This window comes from Rhynchophorus ferrugineus, unplaced genomic scaffold, assembly GCF_030347505.1.
Source record: "Rhynchophorus ferrugineus isolate W39M unplaced genomic scaffold, kcgeb_rfMv2 rfM5, whole genome shotgun sequence".
Lineage (NCBI taxonomy): Eukaryota > Metazoa > Arthropoda > Insecta > Coleoptera > Curculionidae > Rhynchophorus > Rhynchophorus ferrugineus.
In genome coordinates, this window is record NW_027472584.1 from 12,739,969 (window position 1) to 12,763,274 (window position 23,306).

Sequence of the window (23,306 nt, forward strand, 5' to 3'; positions counted from 1 at the left end):
AGATCTTTATAAACACCTTCCGGACAGTTGCTAGGAGGTTTATGTTTCTCCAACGGCCTTTAATGATTTTGTTGCCTTTCGTTTATTGTTGGCTCGTAATCAAAAAAAAACTTTCTAAAATATCAATTGTTGACGTAGATGCTTGTAGAGCTATAGAAGAACTTCTTCAGCCGTTCAATAGGCTCATCGAATTACTTTGCAAAGGTTGCTTTTTGAATGTTTTCGTTGGTAGATTTAATCTTATCATTTAATTTCCTAAGCGATTGGTACAGTACAGTATTTCAGATTCCATTACTATTCTGCTTATATTCAGTTGAAATACTACGATGCCAAAGTTCAGGCCTCTCCAGTCAGTATGCATCCGGTATTAAAAAATATTTAATTAGTATGCTGAACACAACTGATTGTGAATGAGAGCAGATTTTACTTATGGTAACTGTGGCAAACTTGAAATGAAGATCATGAAATGGATGAAAATATGTGTAATTTCTAAGGGTACATACGCTTAATATTTAGTATTTATATTTTACAATTACATTCAAGCCAGTTTTTTGAACAGCAAAAAATTCATTATTGTATGTATAATTTTATTTAGATTTTCAATTATGTCTTATGGAAGTATATTCCACAGACCTAGTATTAAGTATTAATATTGTTGTTACGATATCATTAACATCCAAGAGCTTTTAAATTATTGCTATTAAATTTGAAGCTTAATTATTATTACATCAAATGTATATACAACATTACAACAATAATATTTCAGTATATAATTTTCACAAAATTACAACTGTATTCTCAAAAATTAAGTAAAAAATAATAATAAAAAAACTTATCCCTGAGCACAATATTATTCGTAATTATTGTATATAAAAGCCGAAAATAACTTATTTATATATATTATTTATATATAATTTATTTTGCACATTATACTTATTAGAAATTAATGGATGTTGAAAATGAATAATATCTTATAAGCTGTAAATCCACTATAAGATATCTATATTATTTTCTACTCAAATATGTTAAGTTATAGATGGGACCAAATATATTTTTAACAAATAAAATTAATATAGATATACCACAATATACGTTAGTTTACATTAACATTAATGTGTAAATAAGTTCAATTATTTCATCTTCAGCTAACTTAGCACAAAATACTTCGGAGTTTACTGGAAATAAACCCCACCAAAATTGTTAATCGACGAAGCTTACTAGCGGTCAAATTGTGTAATTCCTAAGACAATTCGGTCTTTTCCGTTCGAACTCTCAAGCAGGATGGAGCTTAGCGGAGTTACTGCTGAAAATGTTCTGAATATTGACACAGAAGAAATCAATAGGCTTATTAAACCTATATTTACCGAAGCAATATGGGCTAACATGACAGAATCGGATAAATTTTATCAAAGGGTCAGATTCATAGTTTATGTAAAACATGAAATGATTCGTAAGTAACCGTTTTTTATAGAAATTTCATAAAAATATCATATATAACATACTTATTTGCAGGCAGTAAGTGGTCCTTGCAAAAATATTTGTTAGAGATTATACCGCTGGTTGTGATGACATCTGATATTAAAAACTTTGATGACGACGTTGTAATATCCATTAGTCCTTATGAAACGCCTTATGGCGGCCATGCTGGATTCGAGAGTAAGTATTAGATATATATATATATATATATATATATATATATATACAGTGTAACTTTTTATGATTTAATTGTTGTCATGGTATTAGATTCGCAGTTAGGGGAAGAGAATAACCATGAAGCCACTAATCCTGTATACTCTAATCAAGCTGAATTCACTATTTTTATTTATTTGGATTTTACTGATAATGACACAACCTCAGGAGGTAAAATAGAACCTTATTTTTCTCTTATGAATATATTTCTCATTTTCTTCGTTTTATTCTTTTGTTTCAGCATAAAGTGTTACCAAGATGGCCTCCATGAAGATGTTACTTGTTAGATGGTCATCAAAAAAATATTTTTTATACTTTTTTTAATTTCTTTTTTGTAAAACAAAAAATTAGGAATAATAAAGTTTTTTTTTAAAGTATTAATTATTTTATGTATATAAAATAACTATATGCATTATTGAAGTTTTTGCAAAATTATTTTCTTATAAATGCTAATAATCCTGCTCCTAATTATCCTTAAAGGCGGTAGTAGCGCCACCTCAATAGACGGCTATATAGGAACTAACCATATATATTAGGAATAACTGTTTTACCTACCTCGCTATAAAAATTACATTAGTTTTAATAAATTGGAATAATATAAAGCTTTATACTTATCAACTACACTTAGTTTAAAATATCTATATAAAATTCTCCAATTACCATTTATTACTTATAAAGTACGAAAAAAATTATAATCCCGCCAAAACCCTTAATTGGTACGTCATTTTATTGAAATAGAAATAACTTTTTCACCCCCTCCACCTGTTTCATTTGGCAACCATTGATAGTTCTTAGCTTATATAGATAGTTGAAAGTTATTCCAGAGTTTATTATTAAACTAATATTAATTATGGATTTGTATGACGAAATTTTTGCAACTCTTGATGTCCAACATGTAAATTTGGTATTAAGAAGATTATATTCAGATTCAGTATGGAACCAGATGAGTGAGTTAGAACAAATGAACAACAGAATTAGATATATTGTATATACCATGGCTCCCATTATTTGTAAGTATACTTCCTTGTATACTATAGTATACTTTAGTATTTATTTCGTGTACACTTGTATATATATTCTATAGTTGTAAAAAATGCCTTTTCTCTTAGATCATAGGTTCAGCCTGCAAGAATTCATGTTTATAATAATACCACCGGTTATCTGCTCGAACATTATAACTCCCTATTATGATGGTGAAATTGTAATAAGTCTCCACTACTCAATTGACTTGGATGAATTTGACGAATACATAGAAAGTAAGATTAACAATTAATTTTGTAACTTTATATTCCCACAATGCCTATTTTTAGTTCCATTAACTAACAATTATGCGTCTGTTCGTGTGGAGGATCTTTTATTTCCTACAATCACTGCCGCTAATGGTTTGTCTATACATGTCTATCCGGCTGAGCAGACTGAAAATTAAATATTAGGTGACACATTAATATCTGATGTTATATAGGAATTTTTAATAATATGTATGTTTCAAAATATTATTCATTGAATTATGTTAATGAAAATGTATGATTTAATCGTTTTTTTTTGATATTTTTCAATAAATAATTATATTAAAGTAGTTGTATATATGTTATTTTATGTTAATAAATCATTAAAATTAATATAACTAAAACCAAAAAAAATCCAACAACAACTTGCTATCAATATTACAATATAATATATCAAAAATGGAGAATGGTTAGATATCTTGTTATTAGTATGATATAAATATATATGTTTTCTGAATTCTTATCAACGTAGTTCTGGAGTATACCAGACCCCAACTCTAGTAATCCAATATGTTATTGCAAATATTGTAGGACTATATTTCTAGTTTTTGGATTTTGATTGTGACAAACAATTCGTGCATCTTTGTATATTTCTTAAAAATTAATAATAAATTGATTTGTAAAGTTGTAAAATACTATTAACTTTTGCATTGGCATTTTTACATATATAATAACGTTGTTTTTATTAATTATAAATTATTATTACTATTATTTATAAATTATTATTCAATCGATTATTATAGTGGACTTTAATAGAGGTATAATCAAGTATAGGATTGTAAATATCTAACATTTCGATGTGTGCACCTTTGAGTGTAACCCTGGTATAATGTATTTTTCTGTTAAAGTTTGCAGATGTCCTCTTATATATGATTTTTTTCAAATGAAAATTTTACATTACATATCCATAATATAGTTACTAAGGTTATGGTAAATTTATATAGTCTGTCGTTGATATCAATTTTGACTTTTATGATCAGTTACTTCAGCTTTTATTTAAATTCAGCACATATTGTACACATAAAATGCTGCGAGAGGTGGGTATTCTTAACGATTAACCTGAATATCTTTTGTGTACATATAAGAAAACAGATAAACACAAGGAAGCTTTCAAGTAAAGTTTTTTGTTTAAGTAAATTTTAAGAAGTTTTTAAAGTAAATTAATAATTTTTGTTTGATAAACACTTTTTTAGCTTAGAACTTAGAAGAAATATATTGTTATCAAAATGATTTGGCAAGGAAACAAGAACTAAACGTAAAAATATAAATGCTCTTTGAGAGAAATTAAATACATTACTTGGATATACAAAGGTTAATTAGGTGAATAAGGCGTCCAGGAGATACCACTTTATAAAAAATGCATCTAGAACTCTACCTCATAGGTGGTTTGGAAAATATTTAAATATAAATATAATAAAATACAACTCTAACCTACAAACTATTGTGACTCTATAATAAACTGTATTATCTTTCGTAAAGTCTTTCGATAAAATATAATATTAGATTCGAATTTTATTTTATGTTAATGCCAAAATTAACTAAAACTCTTTAGGGTAAATGATGTGGCTCGGTGAATGGAGGTAAAACGAAATGAAACAGTGGTGTTTACATTATGTGACCGTTATTTATTGAAGTAATATAAAAAAATAAAAATACAAATGATAAAACGGATGGCAGCGGTGTTACCTGGTAACGAGGCTTGGGCAGTCGATGGTGGCACGTTTAAATCAAACGAGGGTTGAGCACTGAATGAATCGAAATACCCTTCAATAACATCCCAGATAAACGTCTCGGAGTTGCCGCCAGCTATTCGTTATTGGGTACCAGTTGGCGCTGCTGACACCCCGCCCGTGTTCAACATCTGGGATTATATTTCTGGGTATTTGGTAGACCGTTATTCCACGATGTAAAATTCGACATGCCTCAAGGTCGCTACAACTCAAAGATGATGCGGCAACATTACGGCGTTTTGACATTATAAATTTAGATGACGTGAGTTCACTGTTTTATTGATCGAGTTATATATCTGAATCTGTAACTGTCTGTGGAAGTCGGCTGCTTTCGACGACTGGTTTGACTACTGCAAACTAGTTGTTTTGCCCAAAATTTTGTGTCGATCAGATCGTTTCATTATCTTTTATTGATGACGCTTTTCCATCAGGCTTCTGGTAGTAACTGGATCGAAACGTTCTCTATATTTTCTCAAGAGATATCTAATTGCGTTTATTCAATTTAATATATAATAGAATATAGATATTTAATGGTGGGTATAGGCTTGAGCATTTGAAAATTGAAACTACACATGGGCAGAACTGAATTTGGCGACCATTCGTACCGAACAGGTTTCAAAATTGGCGCAAAGTCGTAGTGCGCATGCACTTTGCTTATTTCGAGTGTTCGCTGTATGACTTTCAGCGCTTGACGACGAACAGAACATTGTCCCAGGAGCTGCGGATCGGCCCAACAAATTTGAGCGAATGGGAAAAATTGGCGGGATTATGAATGACATAGGTTTTGGTTTCGAGATTGAAAAACCCTGCAAAACCTTTATTAATATTTAACTTGTATTTCTACTTTGCAAATAGTAATTATCAAAATCGTGTCATAAAAATATGGGCTGTTTTTCGTATTTTTCATAGAAGGTAATTTGTTGATAACATTTGTTGATACTTTTCGTAGCACAAAACTTGTCAAATATGGAAAATTTATTTCACAACTGCTGGGAGAAAAGAAATTTAATTATAATCTCATATAAAATAATTATGAAGACCATAAAAAATTAAGTTTGCCAAGGGTTGTTGGAACATTATTTTTTCAACATATATGAAAGTTGTGGAATTACTAGAAACTGCAACTGGAAAAAGGTTGAAAAAATACTATAATATAATATTACTTTTATTAAATACATAGAACAATGCAAACATTTTATAATGTATCAAACACATCGAATGTAAAAATAATCATCCATTAACCGCGCTACAGTCAACAATTGGTTTTTTAGCTTCTTTCCAAAAAACTACCATATTTTATATGGTATATGGTATATATTTTATATAGTATATAGTTTATAAAACACCGACCTAAAATATAGACTAGAACTCATTAAATACACTAATTTAAAAAAAAAGTCACTTACCTATATTATTCTTTAGACAGCAGTTATACCACCACTCCAATTATTTATTTTTTTAATCACTTATTGAATGTATGTAACGTAATATTTATTGCCTACTATCCAGGAAGCAATTATTGAACTACTAAGAATTATAAAAATAAACTTTTACACTCAACGGCTTACTAGTCCACGAAATTTGTAGTACACGTATCAATAGCTTAATTCTACAACTGTGTGACATAATTAGCGTTTAAGCTAAAATGTATCTCAAAACTGTAAGCAGACCTGAGAGCTGTCTACAGCAGAGCCATAGATACTATTGTTGAAATCTAACTATCACAACCAACAGTATTTTAAATAGAAGTACAATTATCAATTCTTTTTGATTGATTATTGGTTCCTAAATTGTTATCTGCCTCAACGCTCTTTCCCATTGTACTAATAAAATTTTAATAAATCAATTGTTACCCATCTCAATGAATATTACCAGTCAATGGTAACTAATCAACCAAATTTGATATTGCCTTCAAGGCTTTCAAATCATCCGTAAAGGAACAACTTTCATACTCGATCTTCATATTGAATTATTTTTTCTTCTCATTTTTTCTTGTATTATGGCTATCTATGAGGAGAGCTATAGTCTCACTTTAATGATTATTGCTCCCATAGTCCTTGATTAATTACCATTGATACTGTAGGTACTATAAAATAATCTAAAGAATACTGCCCTTACGATTTCCTGTACGCTTCCAGCCTGTCGTAGAAAGATACTCCTGTGGTTCCAAATTTGCAGCTTCATTCTTCATTTTATTAATATCAATGCATTCATACTTTTTTTTGATTTATTAACAGAACATAAATGTTTATCTAATATGTTAATTTTATAATACCAAATAATGATAACCCTAGTTGTTATTGGAAATCCCCATAATTACATAAAATACTTCATATCTGAAAATACTCGTCATCCTTTAAACCAGACATTAATGTAATATATTTCTTAAGTCAGATGAGATTGTGACACTTATCAAGTGTCATATCACTAGCGAGATAATATACTGAATATCAAATGTAGAACAATATAAAACCCATTGCCGATGTTTTATAACACCACAATAAAGGAAAACAACAAGCGGGTATATGCAATTAACATTCTGGGAAATAAAAACGTTAAACGTAAACTTCTACATACAATAATATTAATTCTACAATATTTTTTTATTAATTACATCTTACATTAAATATAATTAGTAAAATCTTAGTTTACAAATTAATTTATTAGTTTATTACTACTATTCTGTTGTAATTAATATAAAACTAATCTACTTAAGTTAAAGTTGTTAAGAATACACTAAACAAGTTCATGTGGTTTGGTTCGCATCAATCTTCCGATTTCCTGCATGTTGTCCAGTAGCTGTATTGCTTCCACGTTGCTGTGATTTACCAACCTTATTTTATGTTTTAAGGCGAAATCTTGAATCACTTCGTGTATCAATTTGATCTCGTTGATTTTGAGGTCATCGTGCAGCTCTTCGTTGGTTAGGTAGCGATAAGCATTGGTAATTAATCGTAGAAATTTGTTTTGGTGCGTTGGATTACTAGTTGGTTTGATGATTTGGTGAAACCCCATATTTGCACCCCATATGTCCAAATAGGCTTTCTGACTGAGTGATAAACTAATCCCTTTGATTTTAGGTCAAGTTGAGAGTACCTTCCGACTAACCTTGTAGTACACTTGCTTGACATTGAATTTAATTTGTTCTGCATTTTGTCTAACATAATGTTTCGAATTTTACCTACCATCGAAATATATTCCGAAGTATTCTTCCCCGTTCAAGTGATATAATTAGGTTTTCGTCATTTCGCCGCAACGCAAAATTAACATGGACATATTTGGAGCTATTAAGCTGTATTTTCCAGTCTCTAGTCCATTTGTAGATCTTGTTGACCGCTACTTGTACTTTTTCGACAGTCTTATACAGAGATACACCATTATATCTGTGTCGTCGGCAAATGTTCCACGTACTGTTTCTTTTGTTGTTGGGATATCAGCAGTATGGAGCAGATATAGGGGTGGTTCCAAGACTACCCTGTGGAACTCCAGCCGAAATAGGTTTAAGACTCTTAAATTCGTTAATTTTCTTTTGAAAAGATATGATTGCAGTATTCGACAGTGAATCCACGGTAGCAATTTTGTGGATTAATCCCAAATGCCATACCCTGTTAAAAGCTTGTGAAACGTCCAGGAATATTGCAGGGCAGTATTTCTTTTCTTCGAATGCATTTTCAACAACCGCTGTTACTCTGTGCACTTGGTCGATTGTCTAGTGGTGATTTCGAAATCCAAACTGGAAATCAGGTATTTCTATAAATAGGTTAATGTATTTTAACAGGAGTTTCTCAAATAGTTTTGATATTGCAGGTAGCAGCGAAATTCGCCTGTAAGATCCCAATTTTTCTGACGCTTTGTCAGATTTTTTAAGCATAATTATTCGAGCAACCTTAAGACATTCCGGAACATAATTCAGCCTCAAGCAAGCATTGCATGTATATGTCAATATGATTATTGCTTTTCGTGGCATCTCTTTTAATAACTCAGGTGAAATATCATCAATTCCAAGAGCCTTTTTACGTTTGAGGTAGTTGTTAATTTATGTGGCAACTTTCATTGGAGAAATTAAATTTACAGCTACATCGAACTGATAAACAGGATTTATATCTATTGTAAATTCTATAGCATTCGGTTGAAATATCGTAGCTAAATTAATGCGAATAATTCAGCTTATTCATCATTGTGTCGAGCCCATTCATTTTGATCATTTTTAATAGGCGGTACTCTAATAATTGGTCTTTTAAATCTCCGAGTTGCTTTCTATAGCGAATAATTTTTGTCTGCTTCCGGACTTAATTCACTTACATATTTTGGAAGCAACTCTGTTTATATCCTTTAATCTTTTGATCTGTCTGACTACTAATTCTGTTAAATATTGTTTTGTCTACAGCATTTGTGGTTCTGTGTCATACTCTTCTAGATTTTCGTCTTTCTTTTGTCAATTCCCTAATGTCAAGGGGGTAATTTACCTCATATTCTGATTACCCTCTTGATATCGGGGTAGCTTCTTTTACAGCAGACCGAATTTGTTCAATTATATTTCAGGTTTGCAGCTCAAGATCATCTATAGTTTTGAGTCTTACTTTTGAACCGATTTGTTCCCGCATTATAAGTCTAAACATGTCCCAGTTAGTAAATTTGTTAGTAAGATTAGGCTTCTTTGTTTTTTTTCAGCATTGTTGCGCCTAGTGTTAACAATACTGGAGTGTGATCACATGATAGTTCGCACAAGCTCTGGATTTGCCTTTCGAAATGTAAACGTCTAGTAGGTCTGGTACTTTATTACTGTCGGTTTCCAGTGATTGGGTTGATGCCCTGAATGATAAATTACAATTAGTAATATTAATTGCTGCGGGTAATTCCTTTTGCTTTTCCAGGTGTTATTAATCGTGAACCTCAGGCTGTGGGTTTAACATTAAAGTCCTCTCCAATAATAAACCTTGGGTCTAATTTAAAAAATAAATCTCCGGATTGTTGTTGGTGGACTGTATATAGCTCCTATGTTTACTTCAACGCCGTTCTTTTTAATACTTACTTTAATAGCTTGTATTTGTCCTATATTTATCACATCTTGTTGGAAATGCTGTATATTTTGTTTTATAATTAGAGCTGTTCCGCCTCGATCATGTTAGTGTAATGTTTTTAGAATAATGAGTCTCCGATCTGTCTCATCGCTTTTAGCAGCTCTCTATCTTTTGAGGTTATTATTCTTGAACCCCACATTAAATGTTTTGCACTGTAATCTCCTCCGGCTATAAATATAAATAAATAAAATATACTTAGCGTACTAAAGAAAGCTTGAAAGTGTTCGACCTTGTTGTTATGTTTAGGTGGGCAATAAATCGCAGACATTATTAATGGGCCATGGAATTCCTCTATGGTTACACTGGTTGCTTGCAGATAATCTTTGCTGAATTTTTTCCTTTTCGAATTGTTTATACCATGTCCAATGATTATGGCTGTACCTCCATATGCATTATCATCTGGGTGATTTGTATGATAAAGCTTATATTTGGGGATTTGCAAATAATGTTTGTCTATAAAATGTGTTTCGAAAACCATCATAATGTCAATATTTTGTTCTGTTACAAACATTTTTAGTTCCCTGGCATGTTGTTGGAGCCCATTGGCATTCCAGACAGCGATTTTGTAGCTATTGATTTCAGGCATTAGGCAAGTTTGCTGACGACGGTTGTGAGTAGACCAAGCATCGTACTCATTTGATCTATTAGTTTGGCCATCATGTTTTCTAATTTAGAGATGTTGCTAGTTTCAGTAGGCTGAGATGTCGTCTCTCGATTTTGTGCTGAACCATTTTCAACCATTTGGGCATAAGTTATGTCTGGTTGACTTGGTCTGGTGGGTAGAATGGTAGGTGTGGATTGTTTTTGTGGTTGATGCTTTTTTTCCCTTAAGACAGGATAGAGTTTCTGTGGTAGTTGCTTGTGAACTGCGCAACCCTTGTAGGTCGCTGGATGATTTCCGTTACAGTCAGCACATTTCACTTTTTCATCACGAACTTTACGAGTACAATCGCCTGTTTTGTGTTCTCCTGCACATTTTACGCATCTATATGATTTGCGACAGTAAGTCTTTGTGTGGCCGTGAGCTTGACACCTTGTGCATTGTGGTATAATTCTTTTTATATGTGGTGGTTCGCATTTAATAATATTATTTTCCAATTTGGTGATTTCATACACTGCCTTATTATTTCCATTAGGTTTTATATCTATATAGAACATAGGCAGAGGTTTTTTTGTCGTGCGATGTCGTATATTATGAATATTTACGCCCTCGTGGCCTTTTTCAGCTAGTGCTACCTTGATGGTGTTGAAGTCCGTCCCGTGATGTAATCCTTTAACACGAATTTAAATGTTCTCTCGGATTTTGGCCAGAATGTATGGTATTGGGTGTTTCTTTCATCTAATTCTATTACAAGAACTTTAAAGTGATCCGCTTCGAACAACTGGATTTTAATTGTTTCATAGCTCACTGTTTTAATTGTGTAATTCGTAGTAATTTTTTTCAATAGGTCATGGATGTGTTTTATTACTCCTATCTTATAGACTGTTATTGGTGGTGGTTTCGGAACAACTTTTTCAGGGCTTGCTTGTATATTCTCTTCAATTTCTTCTGACGGATTACTAAAGCTGTTTTTTGTCTCTATCGGTTTCTGTAACCAATAGTCACTGATTCTTGTCTGTTTCCTCGCGATTTCTTGTTCTGAACTTCTCAATCGTTTTTTGTTAATGACTGTAGTCCATTCTGGTGGTGAAGTTTGCGTTATTGCTGATTGTTCTAATCTTATATCAAAGTGTGCAGGTGATTTGGTTGAATTGGTGTAGTTTGCCATTTTTAGATTTTTAATATTTTATTTTAGTTACTTCCAGAGGATAAAAAAATAAAATAAATACATTGTTTATTTCACGCACTTCATTTTCCACTTACGTTATTTTTTGCACTAGTTTTTGAGCAAAAATACTATAAATGAATTTCAAAAGGACTGTTGTAAAATAAGGAGAAATAATTTTAAAACACTAATAAAAATGAGATGCAGTCTTTTTGTTTGGTCACGTAAACCCGTATTCACTACACTTTAGGTCTGCTGAGAGACGGATAGCCGCATCTGTTTTGCGGTTTTAACACTCAATTAAATAACTGTAATAAAATACTGTTTTTTTAGAGAGGTATCTTTCTAGAGATTGGAGCGTACTGAAAACACGTCTTCACCCTACGAAGGTTGGAACCGCAAAATAATGAGCACACGATACATAAGGAAGGTAACAATGTGCCAGCTTCTATTTTTTTTCTTCATCACTTTATGCTTCGCTTTAAGGAAAGGGGACACGCGAGTTCCTACCCACCACTGTAGTTACTAGGCTTTATTAAGCAAAAACCAAAATATGAAATGAATAAATAAGCACTTTGCGATTGCTATTTGCTATTGTGAACTCACTTCTCTCAACTCCGATTATGACGAACCTGTAATGCGCATAAAAAGCCAACGCTGTTACCAAGAGCCAGCAGGAATCATTTTCGATGACGTTTATGTTTGGTTCAAATTATCAATAATATCAATATAATTATCTTTAATTTACACTAATTTTATTATGAAAAATTTACGAATAAATAATAAAACATAATAAATAAATAAATAAATAAATAAATAAAGAATAATCAATTGAATAAATAAAACAGAATGAAATTAAAAAGGGAAAACAAGAATACGCTGCGAACAAATTCATCATTTAAAAGGGTTTAAAATATTTAATTATTCTGTTCAAATATCATTTTTCATACCGAGTGATGTATAATTAAATTCACCAACGATTTTAATTTTCGTTTGAACACACCCAAAATGCAATATATTTTTATTTTTATTTTTTCTTAAAACTTATTTTGATTAAAAAGCAGTGTAGAAAGAGTATGTTAGTAAATAATAACCAAATAGACTATAAACAGACAAATTAAGAATCGTGACAACCCAATAACTTACACATTGTGGTACAAGTGAACAGTCTTCCATAACACACACACCCCACCTACAGGCCTATTAGTTTGCTCAGTGCCATTTCAAAACTCCCCGAAAGGGTCATACTCCATGCTATTAAAAACTTCACAAAGGAAAACAACATCATCCCTTACAAATAATTCGCTGTGCGTTCCGCAGATTCGACGCCCATCATTCAGTCGTTCCCCAGGACTCAAGCATCTGCCCGCAAGCATCCATCACGCTCTTGACCAGCACCAAAAGCTCGGGGCAGTCCTCCTGGACTTAACCAAAGGTTATGACAAGGCCTAACAAGACGGTTTGATAGCAAAATGCGTCCAGTTAGGCCAACCAGAAGACCTTACTGCTCTTATCAGATCTGTCATCTCGGTGAGATCATTCCAACAAATTAAGATCAAGGAAAGTTTTTCCAGTCGGAAACTTATCAACGCCGACGTTCCTCAAGGTTTCTCAGTGATCCCACCCAACAAGGTGGAACGGCTTCAAGTTTTCCTAAATAAACTTCCATGGTTTATCAGAAATAATAAAATTCGCAGAAAACTGACATCAAAAATCATGTCACTTTCTTTCCATAAACGACACAGCTCAAGTTCTTCTTAAAATGCGTATATTAGCAATCTGGTCGATTGCTGGGAGTTTAACACCTGTCACTGCTAAACAGCCCTTTCTCCAGGCTTTTAATGTTTGTCCCAAACGACAACACCCTGTCGTGTGATAACTCAAGTTCGCGAAACCACAATTAGTTTACTAGCTTTCCTTATCTTTTCAAATTCCCAAAGTTAGTGCAGAAACAGTAGTGATCTCCAGTGATCAGCTGTGTCTCCGTTGACGTCTATGCCTCACGAATTCCACCGCCTGGTTCATGGCAAAATAAAAGGAAACAACACCTGAAGATGAAAAAATTTTATTTCGTATTTGTTATATACCTAGACACTAAAGACAATTTTAATGATGAATTTAACGAAGGCTCTAATAATGATCCTAATAAAGATTCTAATGGAGTCTCTGCTAATGCACTCTAGTGAATATTCTACAGAAGAGTCTAATAAAGTTGAAGGAACCATATCATTTTCTTACTAAACTATAAAACTTGTTTATACTTGCTAACAGTTCACTAACTACAAATTAACATATAAGTTTGTGTAAGTGTACCTTTTAATTAACTTTTCTATTATATAAACGTAAAATAATTTGCTATTTATAGTTTTATTTCTAATTTAAGGAACTATATGGGTTCGCGTAGGTCTATATGGGTTTACAATAATAACTTTATTTTATCAATTTTATTTTAGTGTCAATGACAGCTTTAAGCCTAGATATCAATACTCAACCATGTCGCTTTTTTATTTTGAACATCTGTATGTATCTGGCCATTATTCCATTTGGACACTTTACAACTGTAATAAAATTATTTGTAACTATCGCTTGTACTTTCGTTTGCCAGTTTGCCTATGATATTCTTCTGAATAACATGGTTTTTTTAGAATTTCCCTGTTTGAAATGGTTTCCCACTTTTGCTGAGTCCAAATTCCAGTAGTCTATCACTGGGAAATTAAGCTACTGCAATCTGCCTCTAATGGCGTTCACCCAGAACTGCAATGTTGCGGCCAAGTTCCAATTCCAGTTTATAACAACTTCAGTCTCCCTTTGGTGATCTTACACCCTGAAACTCAAAGTCAATAAGAATTACAATTTCACGAGATATTAATTCAAGTATAAAATTTTTAAAACGGGAAATGTTAATAAAGTTAAGCTAATATAACAAGGAGTAGAATCACAGAAAGCAACACCTGAAGATTTCAGATGAGATTCTGCCGAAAGATCATCAACATGTTAAAGGGCCAAACGCGGATAAAAAAGCGAAACGATATATATGTTATGTCCGCGTTTCTGAACCTTCTGCAGTCAGCAGACTCCTAGAAAATCAAACACAATTTCAAGGACTCCCTTAATAAAAAAACACATGAACACATTTAGGACAATTTATTTTAGTCGTAGTATTTATTATAGTAGTACTATATTTTTATAAAAATTAAAAATACTGTATTAATGTACAGGTTGGTGTTGCTTTTTTGAAACTAACTTAATATTATTCGGGTTGATGTTTTTATTTAGTTGTAATCTCAAATCGGATTCCAATTGTAACATGTTCCTGTATTTTTTGTATTTATTAATTCATATGTTCATATAAGTCAATTCAGATAAGTTCCTCAGGGATACACGGACCACATGTTAAGAAACACTATGTTATGTAATACGGCCGAGACTATCCGGCCATCTATTTTTTTGACTACCTGTATGGGGAACAAGTAAGACTGGATGATCTGTTTTTACCCTTAGTGTCGCTTTGTATCACCGTTCAACCAGTCAAAAACCAGTCATTTAAAGTAAATGAATAATTTTTGTATTCTAAACATTTTTCAAACATTATAATTTGGCGATGCATTGATATTCGACCTGTGTCAACATAATTTTAATTTCATTCCAGTTTGGATGTGACGAACAGATCTGGTCGAATATATAGAGGTACAAGTTATGGCGTCTTGAATATATCTTCCATGTTACGCTAATTACCAGTACATTGGATGGAATATACCTATGTTATCGATATTAATTGTTCCATCTACGTTACTGATGCAAATGTATGTTATCCTCAGCACGAGGCTTGGCTTAATTAAACTTAATATATCGTAATCGCTCACTTTCAAATATCAATTGCTCCAGACTATTTCTGCATTTAGGGAACGTCGACCAATATTTGCTATTCGTCCTTGAGGACGTGGCATTTTGTTCTAACAAATACACAACAAATGAATATAAGTAAGCTATAAAGTTAAAATGAATAAGAATTCAGGCGAAATTTCACTGAGAACTAAACATTGGGACTAAATATTGGGATAAAATTTGGGACAGTGAAAATATTTCAAAATATTGCCCTATTTCGATATGGCCATATTTATTGTTTTAGGGCTAATTTTAAACCCAGAACGTTAAATAAAATAACATTTAAATAAAACAATTTTTAAATGATGTCGCAGCTACTTATACAATAAATAACAAAATATTGAAAAAAAATTCGAAAAAAATTTAAGTGTGCGTTTTCTTAATATAGAGGTGTTCGGATGAAGGTTCTGAAACCGAAATGTAAACTTATTTAAATGTCTAATTTTCAATGACAAGGGTAAAATTAAAAGTACACATGAAATATGACAAGAATTGATATTTATCACGATAGATACTTTTAATGTCAAGTAATAATTAAACATAATGATAATAACGATTAATATTAATATTAGCTAACACTACGGGCAATTAATTATGCTGTTGGATCATAGTGCTGACAAATAATAGTACCGACAAGTAATACTACTATCGATGGTATTGATAATATCAACAACATACAATGACAATGGTAGTGAATAGCAATAACCATGATAGCTAATCTTAGTTTATAATAATCAATAACAATGACACCCAATCATAACAGACAACGGACAGCAATGATAAACTCTGCTAGAAAAGTATAACATGTGTACACGGTAAGAAGGGAAGGTAATATGCCATGTAACTGCTTCCACTCTAACACTAACAATAATAGAGGTGTAATGAAATCAAGTGGAGCAGACGCACGAGATTCTGCCACTAGGGCCAGTAAACCTCGCTAGGGTAAACCCAAAACCTCAAATAAATAAATAAATAAGCAATACTCTTGCTGTTATGCACATTGTTAAGGTATCACATCTGGCAATAATGGTTCGAGAAAAAGTAACAACAATGTTGCCATTCAAGGTTGTTATTTCTGTTGCTGGGTATCCGCAAAGGCAACAAATCGCACAATTAAAAAAAAGTGTTGATGCCGCCTAGTTCACTTTACCAACTTCATTTATTTCATTTCGACTTTTTTAAACATAAATGACCCAAAATTTAAACGATCTAAAATATCAAATGACCAGATGGAATAAATAAGTACCATAGATTTTCGGAACGCTTTATAATTTTCTTGAATAATACTTGTATATATTATAAGAAAAAAAAATATTGAGAAAATATAAACAAATAAAATTCGCTTTTACGCTCTAAATTAATACATACTATATAATGTAACATTCTGTATAATATAACATACTGTATAATGTAACACACTCCATATCCCATAAAAGGGCTTTGTCGGCAAATATGTTCGAGCCCCATGAATATATTATTGTTTTCGAAATTATTTAATGATAGCTTGATCTGTGGAAGGCAGTAAATTTTACTTTTAATATTACCAATAACATATATTTACATTTATATTATTCTATATATAGTCATTATTGCGGCGGTTAAGACATAGAATTTTAAAAATATATGTTAAACGGTTATAAAAGTGAAGGAATACTAATACTCTATTTTTTAAAAGAATACTTTCATTAAATAATTTTATTTAATTACATAATTACTTACTAGATGTCGCTGTTTGAAATAACAACAAATTTTAGGTGATATCCGTTATTATTGACATATATTTGTAAAGATCATACTTCATTATAATTTTGATTTTTTACGTTACATATTACTAGAATGGATTTAGATAAAATAAATTGTCTAAATTTGGAATCTGAACATATCAATAATTTAGTGAGATTAATATATGGCGAAGAGAGATGGGCTAATACAGGCTTGGTTGAGCGAACGCTGCAAAAGATTCGTCTTATTGTATTTCTGATGTATGGTTTTATTAGTAAGTATAATTTTACAATTGTTTTTGTATTTAAATCAATATAGTATTTTGTTTTCAGGAAAAAATTGCACTTTAGACCAATTTCTATTCCAAGTTACACCACCCATAATATGCTTAAAACCTATAATATCCGAAGAAAATGGCTTGGTTATTTCGCTTGGACCTGCAAATAAATCCGGTTATAGTGTCCCTTTTCATCTTTATAACATACCCTATTTCGTTATATACCTAGACACTAATGAAGATTCTGAGACAGATTCTAGCGAGGATGATAGTGAATTTTCTAGTGAAAATTCTAATGGGGGTTCTCGTGAAAATTCTAACAAAAACTTCCAGTGAAAGTGAAGTTTCAGAAATTGACTGAAACCGTATATTGACCTTATTAAGCTTGTATACTTTTTATGTTCTTTATCTTGTCTTATAATATTGTATCTTTGTACTTTTTATGTGTTATTACCTTATATATTAAAATAATATGAATATTTATGGTTTTATTTTTAACTTATATATTTAAATAAAAAATAAAAATGGATAAAAACATCACTGTATATGTAAACAAAAAAAAAGAATCTTTTATAAACTTCTTTCTTAAAAAATCTTAATTTAAAAATTAATGTATTACTACTCTTCTGTTGTAGTCGTACTTACATCAATTTACAACCAAAATGAGTACAGGATAAATATATTAGTATGTATTTCCCAAATTAAAATAAACTTAAGCTACTTAAGTTAAGAGTAGCACTTATACACTGTAGAAGTTCGTCTTTTTTGATCTTCGCGTCAATCTTCTGATTTCCTGCGTGTTATCCAGTCGCTGTATAGCTTCCAGATCGCTGTGGGTTAGTAAATTTATTTCATGCTTTAAGGCGAAATATTAGATAACCTGGTAAATCCATTTGATTTCGAGTAATGATTGGTAATTGTTCTTTCGAAAAGATATAACGCTAGCGGTTGACAATAGTTCCGCTGTAACAATTTTTGTCCCAAATGCCACACCAGAATATTCCAAGGCAGTATTTATTTTCTTAAAATGCCTTCGGAATATGATCCCGATAAGACTACCTATTTCATGAAGGAATGGTTTGGATATGCAAGTAATCTAAATTAATTAGGCATAAGTATATAATAATTGCACTATAATTGTTAAGGCTAGCCAGCCCCTCAAAGGCCCATATTTTAAAAAGGACAAGATTTATAAATCCCCTATTTCTACTGGGTTGGGTGAAAACAAGATATTACCATTGAACTATATTGATGACAGTGGTGCAAAAATATATATAATTACAAAGAGAAATATGGGAAAACACCGCCCACAAAAAAAGCCCATTATGCACATATATTATCAGGTCTAGGAACAAAGACAGCATTCAATGTCGGCACCTGTGAACTTATAGCGGTCTTCGGGCGGCCCCAATTGATACTTTTTATTTATTAGTTTAAACCATATTTCATTTCTCCTGGAATGGGATATCGTCATACATGAAGACATAATAAATGAGGCCAATATTAAAATAAATAAATCTGCTAATGGTTAGAAATAAGTTATGACCTATTTAACATTCCCAATGTTAGGATAGGTTGGAAAGATTTTAATATATACAGTTGCGTGATGACCGAGAAAATAATCAAAATTTTCCCGTGTTTCGTTTCTCTAAAACTTATGATGCGCAGTTGACGTGTATGTGGTGTGTATTGAGAAAATTCCATACACAGTGAAAAACCTTGATATACTGAGCATATTGATCATGAAGGTCTTTTCGATCAAAAGTCAAGGTTGTACTCAAGTTCTGATTATAACAGATGTATCTTCAAAATATTGTTATATATGTCTCATTAGAAACAAAACTACAGACGTAACATTAGCAGATTTCTACAAAATATTATAAGGAATACGAAATGGCTCGAAAAATTATAGCAGATAGAGCAACAGTATTTACATCTCTAATCTTTCGCAATTTCCTGGAACATAAAAATGTTAAATTACATCTCATCGCTACTGGAATGCCGGAACAAAATTATTAGGTTGAACTTTTGATGCGTACTATTTTCAGTTTACTGCAAGTTTCGTTAAAAAATAAAGAAAAAATAAAATGTAAATTTTATCAATCTGCTTCAATTTCGACAAAACCTAAATTATTAGCTACGTATTAGCAGAATAGCTGAACAGATCTTAAATAATATAATAATAAAAGTCCCTTTATTGAACCAAAAGTATGATTACGTTAAATTTTAATGTCCGTTAAGTTTTATCCTTAGCTTAGCCCTTTGACTTTTTATCTGATTTTAAAAAAAGACTATTTGATCGTCAACATTTCAGTGACCGTTACAAAAGTAACACTTCAGACTTTCTCCTCTCCATTTTTTACTAGAAGTAAACAGTAACTACACACAAAAAGAGTATTACTAAAAATATTATTACCTAAAAATAAAAAAAAACGGTAAATTTATAAAACATTTATTCTAAATTATTCAAAAAACAAAGGTTCAATAAGATAAATACAGATTGTCTATTTGTTGAATAGACGTTTTTGATGAAAAAAATACGGAAATGTAGAAATTCTGGAAATGGACTTTTCTAGTTTTACTTTTTGCAAATTCGTTGATAAGCTTTTCAATATCTAGCGGATTTAAAAAGTTTATAAAGTTTGTATGTAGTTTTTTTTTAAAAAGGTTATATGTGATAGCAAGAGTCTTATAGAACTGAATTTCTAACTGCTTATGGTCCATTCTAGATCATACATAATCCTTAATTAATTTTAATTTAGAGAATCTTTCGATCTTTCAGCTGTAACTACAGAAATTAGTATAATTAATAATATACGTAATACAATAGTAACGTTTGGGAATGAATGAGTGAATACATTATTTATCATAATACAATTGAGTGATTCTACCACAGACGATGTCACAATTTTATCGCAATTTTTCATAAATTGTAGTTCATGTTCAAGTTCCGTTCCGTTATATATCCGATCTTGGTCGGTTAAAACGTCAAGCTTTCTACAAAAATTAAATTGGTCTCGGCCAAAAATCTTCAATATAAAACAAAAATAAAAAACATCAGAATAAGAGAATAATAGCTCAGATATTTCATTAACAAATGAAAGAGTAATGCTTAGCAAGGCAAAGAAATAATTCACTTTAAATCTTAATTCTGGGGTTTCAATTGGCTGGTCTTCACTTTCGTAGGATAATTGTTGGTAAGGTACTTTTCCTGGTCATAAAATTTCTGAATACTTGAATACTAAGCAAGATGTTAATTCTTTGGTATCTACGACCATGTTACTGAACCCTTTATCTGAAGAGAACCCTGAACCCCTTATATTATAACATACACATTTTGAATAATAACTTCAAATAAAATAAGAGGCAGTATCTCTGATTAAACTTCCTGGGTCGGAGGGCTAATAAATAATGTGAGGGAGAGTACCTCTGGAGGAAGTTTCAGAGCGGCAGTATCGCTGGTAAAATAAATCAAGAGACAGTACCTCTGATGAATTTTCCAGAGCGGGAGGACCACACTTTTACTGTGTTGTACGGTCTGCGGCATTAAGTCTACCGATTGACCAATGACCAACTTAGAAATCATCCCAGAAAATATCCGGTCTTACCCAGCCTGATTACTGGCGTGACTGGGATCATTTTCCTTGTCGGATTTTGCACTCTTGCCTAAGGACAATCACAAATAATGAATCAAGGCATAATCACAAGAGTGATGCAATTATTTTGCAAATTCAATGAATTTTTAATATTCAATTTAAAAAAAAATTGAATATTAGAATTAGAAAATTTCGCCTTTTCACTACAATATAATTTTCTTGCAGATTTGTCAGTTCCTACTGTCAGTGCTGTTTTTAATAAGAATTAATTTCTAGACATATTTCGTTTAAACTTTGCCAGCCTTTATACTAGTAAAAACAATTAATTTCTAGACAAATTTCTGAGCTGAAAAGTTTCTGGCGTAACAAAGAAAACGCGTTTTTTTTTTTTGTCAAAAATGATTTTATTCATTTACGTAATCTTCATCAAGAGCCACCCAGCTCGGCTCTAACATTTCAATACCACTTTTGTATAACAATTTAACCTTTGCCTTAAAATAGGCCTGTCACCAGTTGCTGTCCACTCAGATGACGATCATTTTGATTCCGAAGTGAAGTGATCCATTTTTTTTATTATTTAGTTAATATATTGTTACTAGTCGTTTCCGTCTAGCCTACAATTTGTCTTTATGATAACTTAAATCTAGTTATATATCTAGGAGGACCCATCGGCCCTATCTCAGTCTCTGGTGAAATAATGCTTATACATGTCATTGCTGAATTTTCAATATATGCACCTCACTACACAACACGACCCAAGATCAGATGGTTGGATTCTTTTGAGTCTGTGTCATGTTCTGGTGGTATCCAATAGTTGTAATATTTCAATATTTGGGTGAGAATGAAGTCTTTCCGCATGCCCCCTTGCAATTCTCTTGATTTCTTGACTGACTGTGGGTATCTGAAGGTCTCTATGTAGACAATCAGTCCTATAGTATTTGAGTGCACTCACAATACCTCTCAGGACTTTGTTCTGAAAAATTTGTATTTTATTTTTGTTACTCTTTGCAGAACATCCTCATAATTGAACTCTGTATGTCCATATAGGTTTCAATATTCGCTTATATAATAGCAATTTATTATGTACTGATAATTGTAATTATTTTCCAATTAGCCAGTGTATTTTCCTATATTTCAATTTCCGTTTTTTTCTTTTTTTTTTCTTTATATGTTCCTTCCAGTGAAGTTTTGCATCGATATTCATTCCGAGATATTTAACGTTGTGGCTATATGGAATGTTAGTATTACTTAATGTTATTGGTGCTTGTACGGTCTGATTGTAGGTGAACTGGTCAGTTGTTGAATGCTTGTTAATAAACCCAAACTGGTCATCATCATAATATTTCTTGGCATATTTTAAATTGCTTGCAAATTGCTTCCAAAAGCATTTACACCCTTCTTAAGCTTTTCTTGTTCTTGTTCTAAATTATCTAAGCGTTTTTTCAAAGAATTTTGAACAGCTGCAATACCCTTTTTATATGAATGTGTTTGTTATATGTCTCATTTTAGTGATCGAATTAATGTGTTTTAATTATTGTCGTCTATTATATTTATAGATATACCAATATTGAATTCAAATTTTATGCAATGAATAAGAATTATTGGGAAAACCAAAGTAAATTTAAATACAATAGAATTATAACAACAAACTGATTATACGAAATCTCATAATCGTAATTTCATCAAATATCGCCTCAAATAAAAAATACAATTTTTTAAAATACAACAACAAAAATCGACTATCACGTAGTGATTAAATTATTTGTAAAAAAAACGTTCTAAGAACGGTGAAAATTTATACCGAAATGGTAAATGTTGTAGCTGAATATGATTCTTCAAAAACAATTATTTGTAAATGGACCAATTCGTTTAAAAGCGGTTGTACACATCTACATCAATAACATTTATCGTTGTACAAATTCAGAATATGACTTGGGAAGATCCTGGACTGTGATGATTGACTGTTAAGAAATCTATCAAGTAATATTTTAAGTGATATTTTAGGCCTATAAAAATATTTGTAAAGTAGTTTCTATATTCTCTAACGATAGAGCATGCCACTTTAAGTTTTGAGTCTGATGGGATAAAAAGAATTCGTCTATACTGGTAAAATGAAACTCATATCATTATTGTATGCGAACTAAGTATATGCAAAAATTGGTGAAAAATATTGTTTTAATAAATTTCTTGGGATTTAGTTGAAAACCATATGTATTCATAAGATGGCTCGCAAAATAAAATGGCATTTTTATTTTAATATCAACACTTTTCCAA

The 23,306-nt window shown here is 31.4% G+C and overlaps 2 protein-coding genes across 2 annotated transcripts; both read left to right on the forward strand.

The window, feature by feature from the left end:
- The first annotated feature begins 1,281 nt into the window (after positions 1-1,281).
- On the forward strand, positions 1,282-1,935 carry LOC143197351 (uncharacterized). Its single transcript, XM_076405738.1, has 4 exons — positions 1,282-1,450; positions 1,513-1,656; positions 1,744-1,860; positions 1,931-1,935. The coding sequence occupies exons 1-4, from the start codon at positions 1,282-1,284 to the stop codon at positions 1,933-1,935; spliced, it is 435 nt and encodes a 144-aa protein (XP_076261853.1).
- Positions 1,936-2,461: 526 nt separating this feature from the next.
- On the forward strand, positions 2,462-3,115 carry LOC143197352 (uncharacterized). Its single transcript, XM_076405739.1, has 3 exons — positions 2,462-2,699; positions 2,799-2,945; positions 3,000-3,115. Exons 1-3 carry the CDS (start codon positions 2,540-2,542, stop codon positions 3,113-3,115), a joined length of 423 nt encoding a protein of 140 aa, XP_076261854.1. The 5' UTR covers positions 2,462-2,539.
- The last annotated feature ends 20,191 nt before the right edge of the window (positions 3,116-23,306 follow it).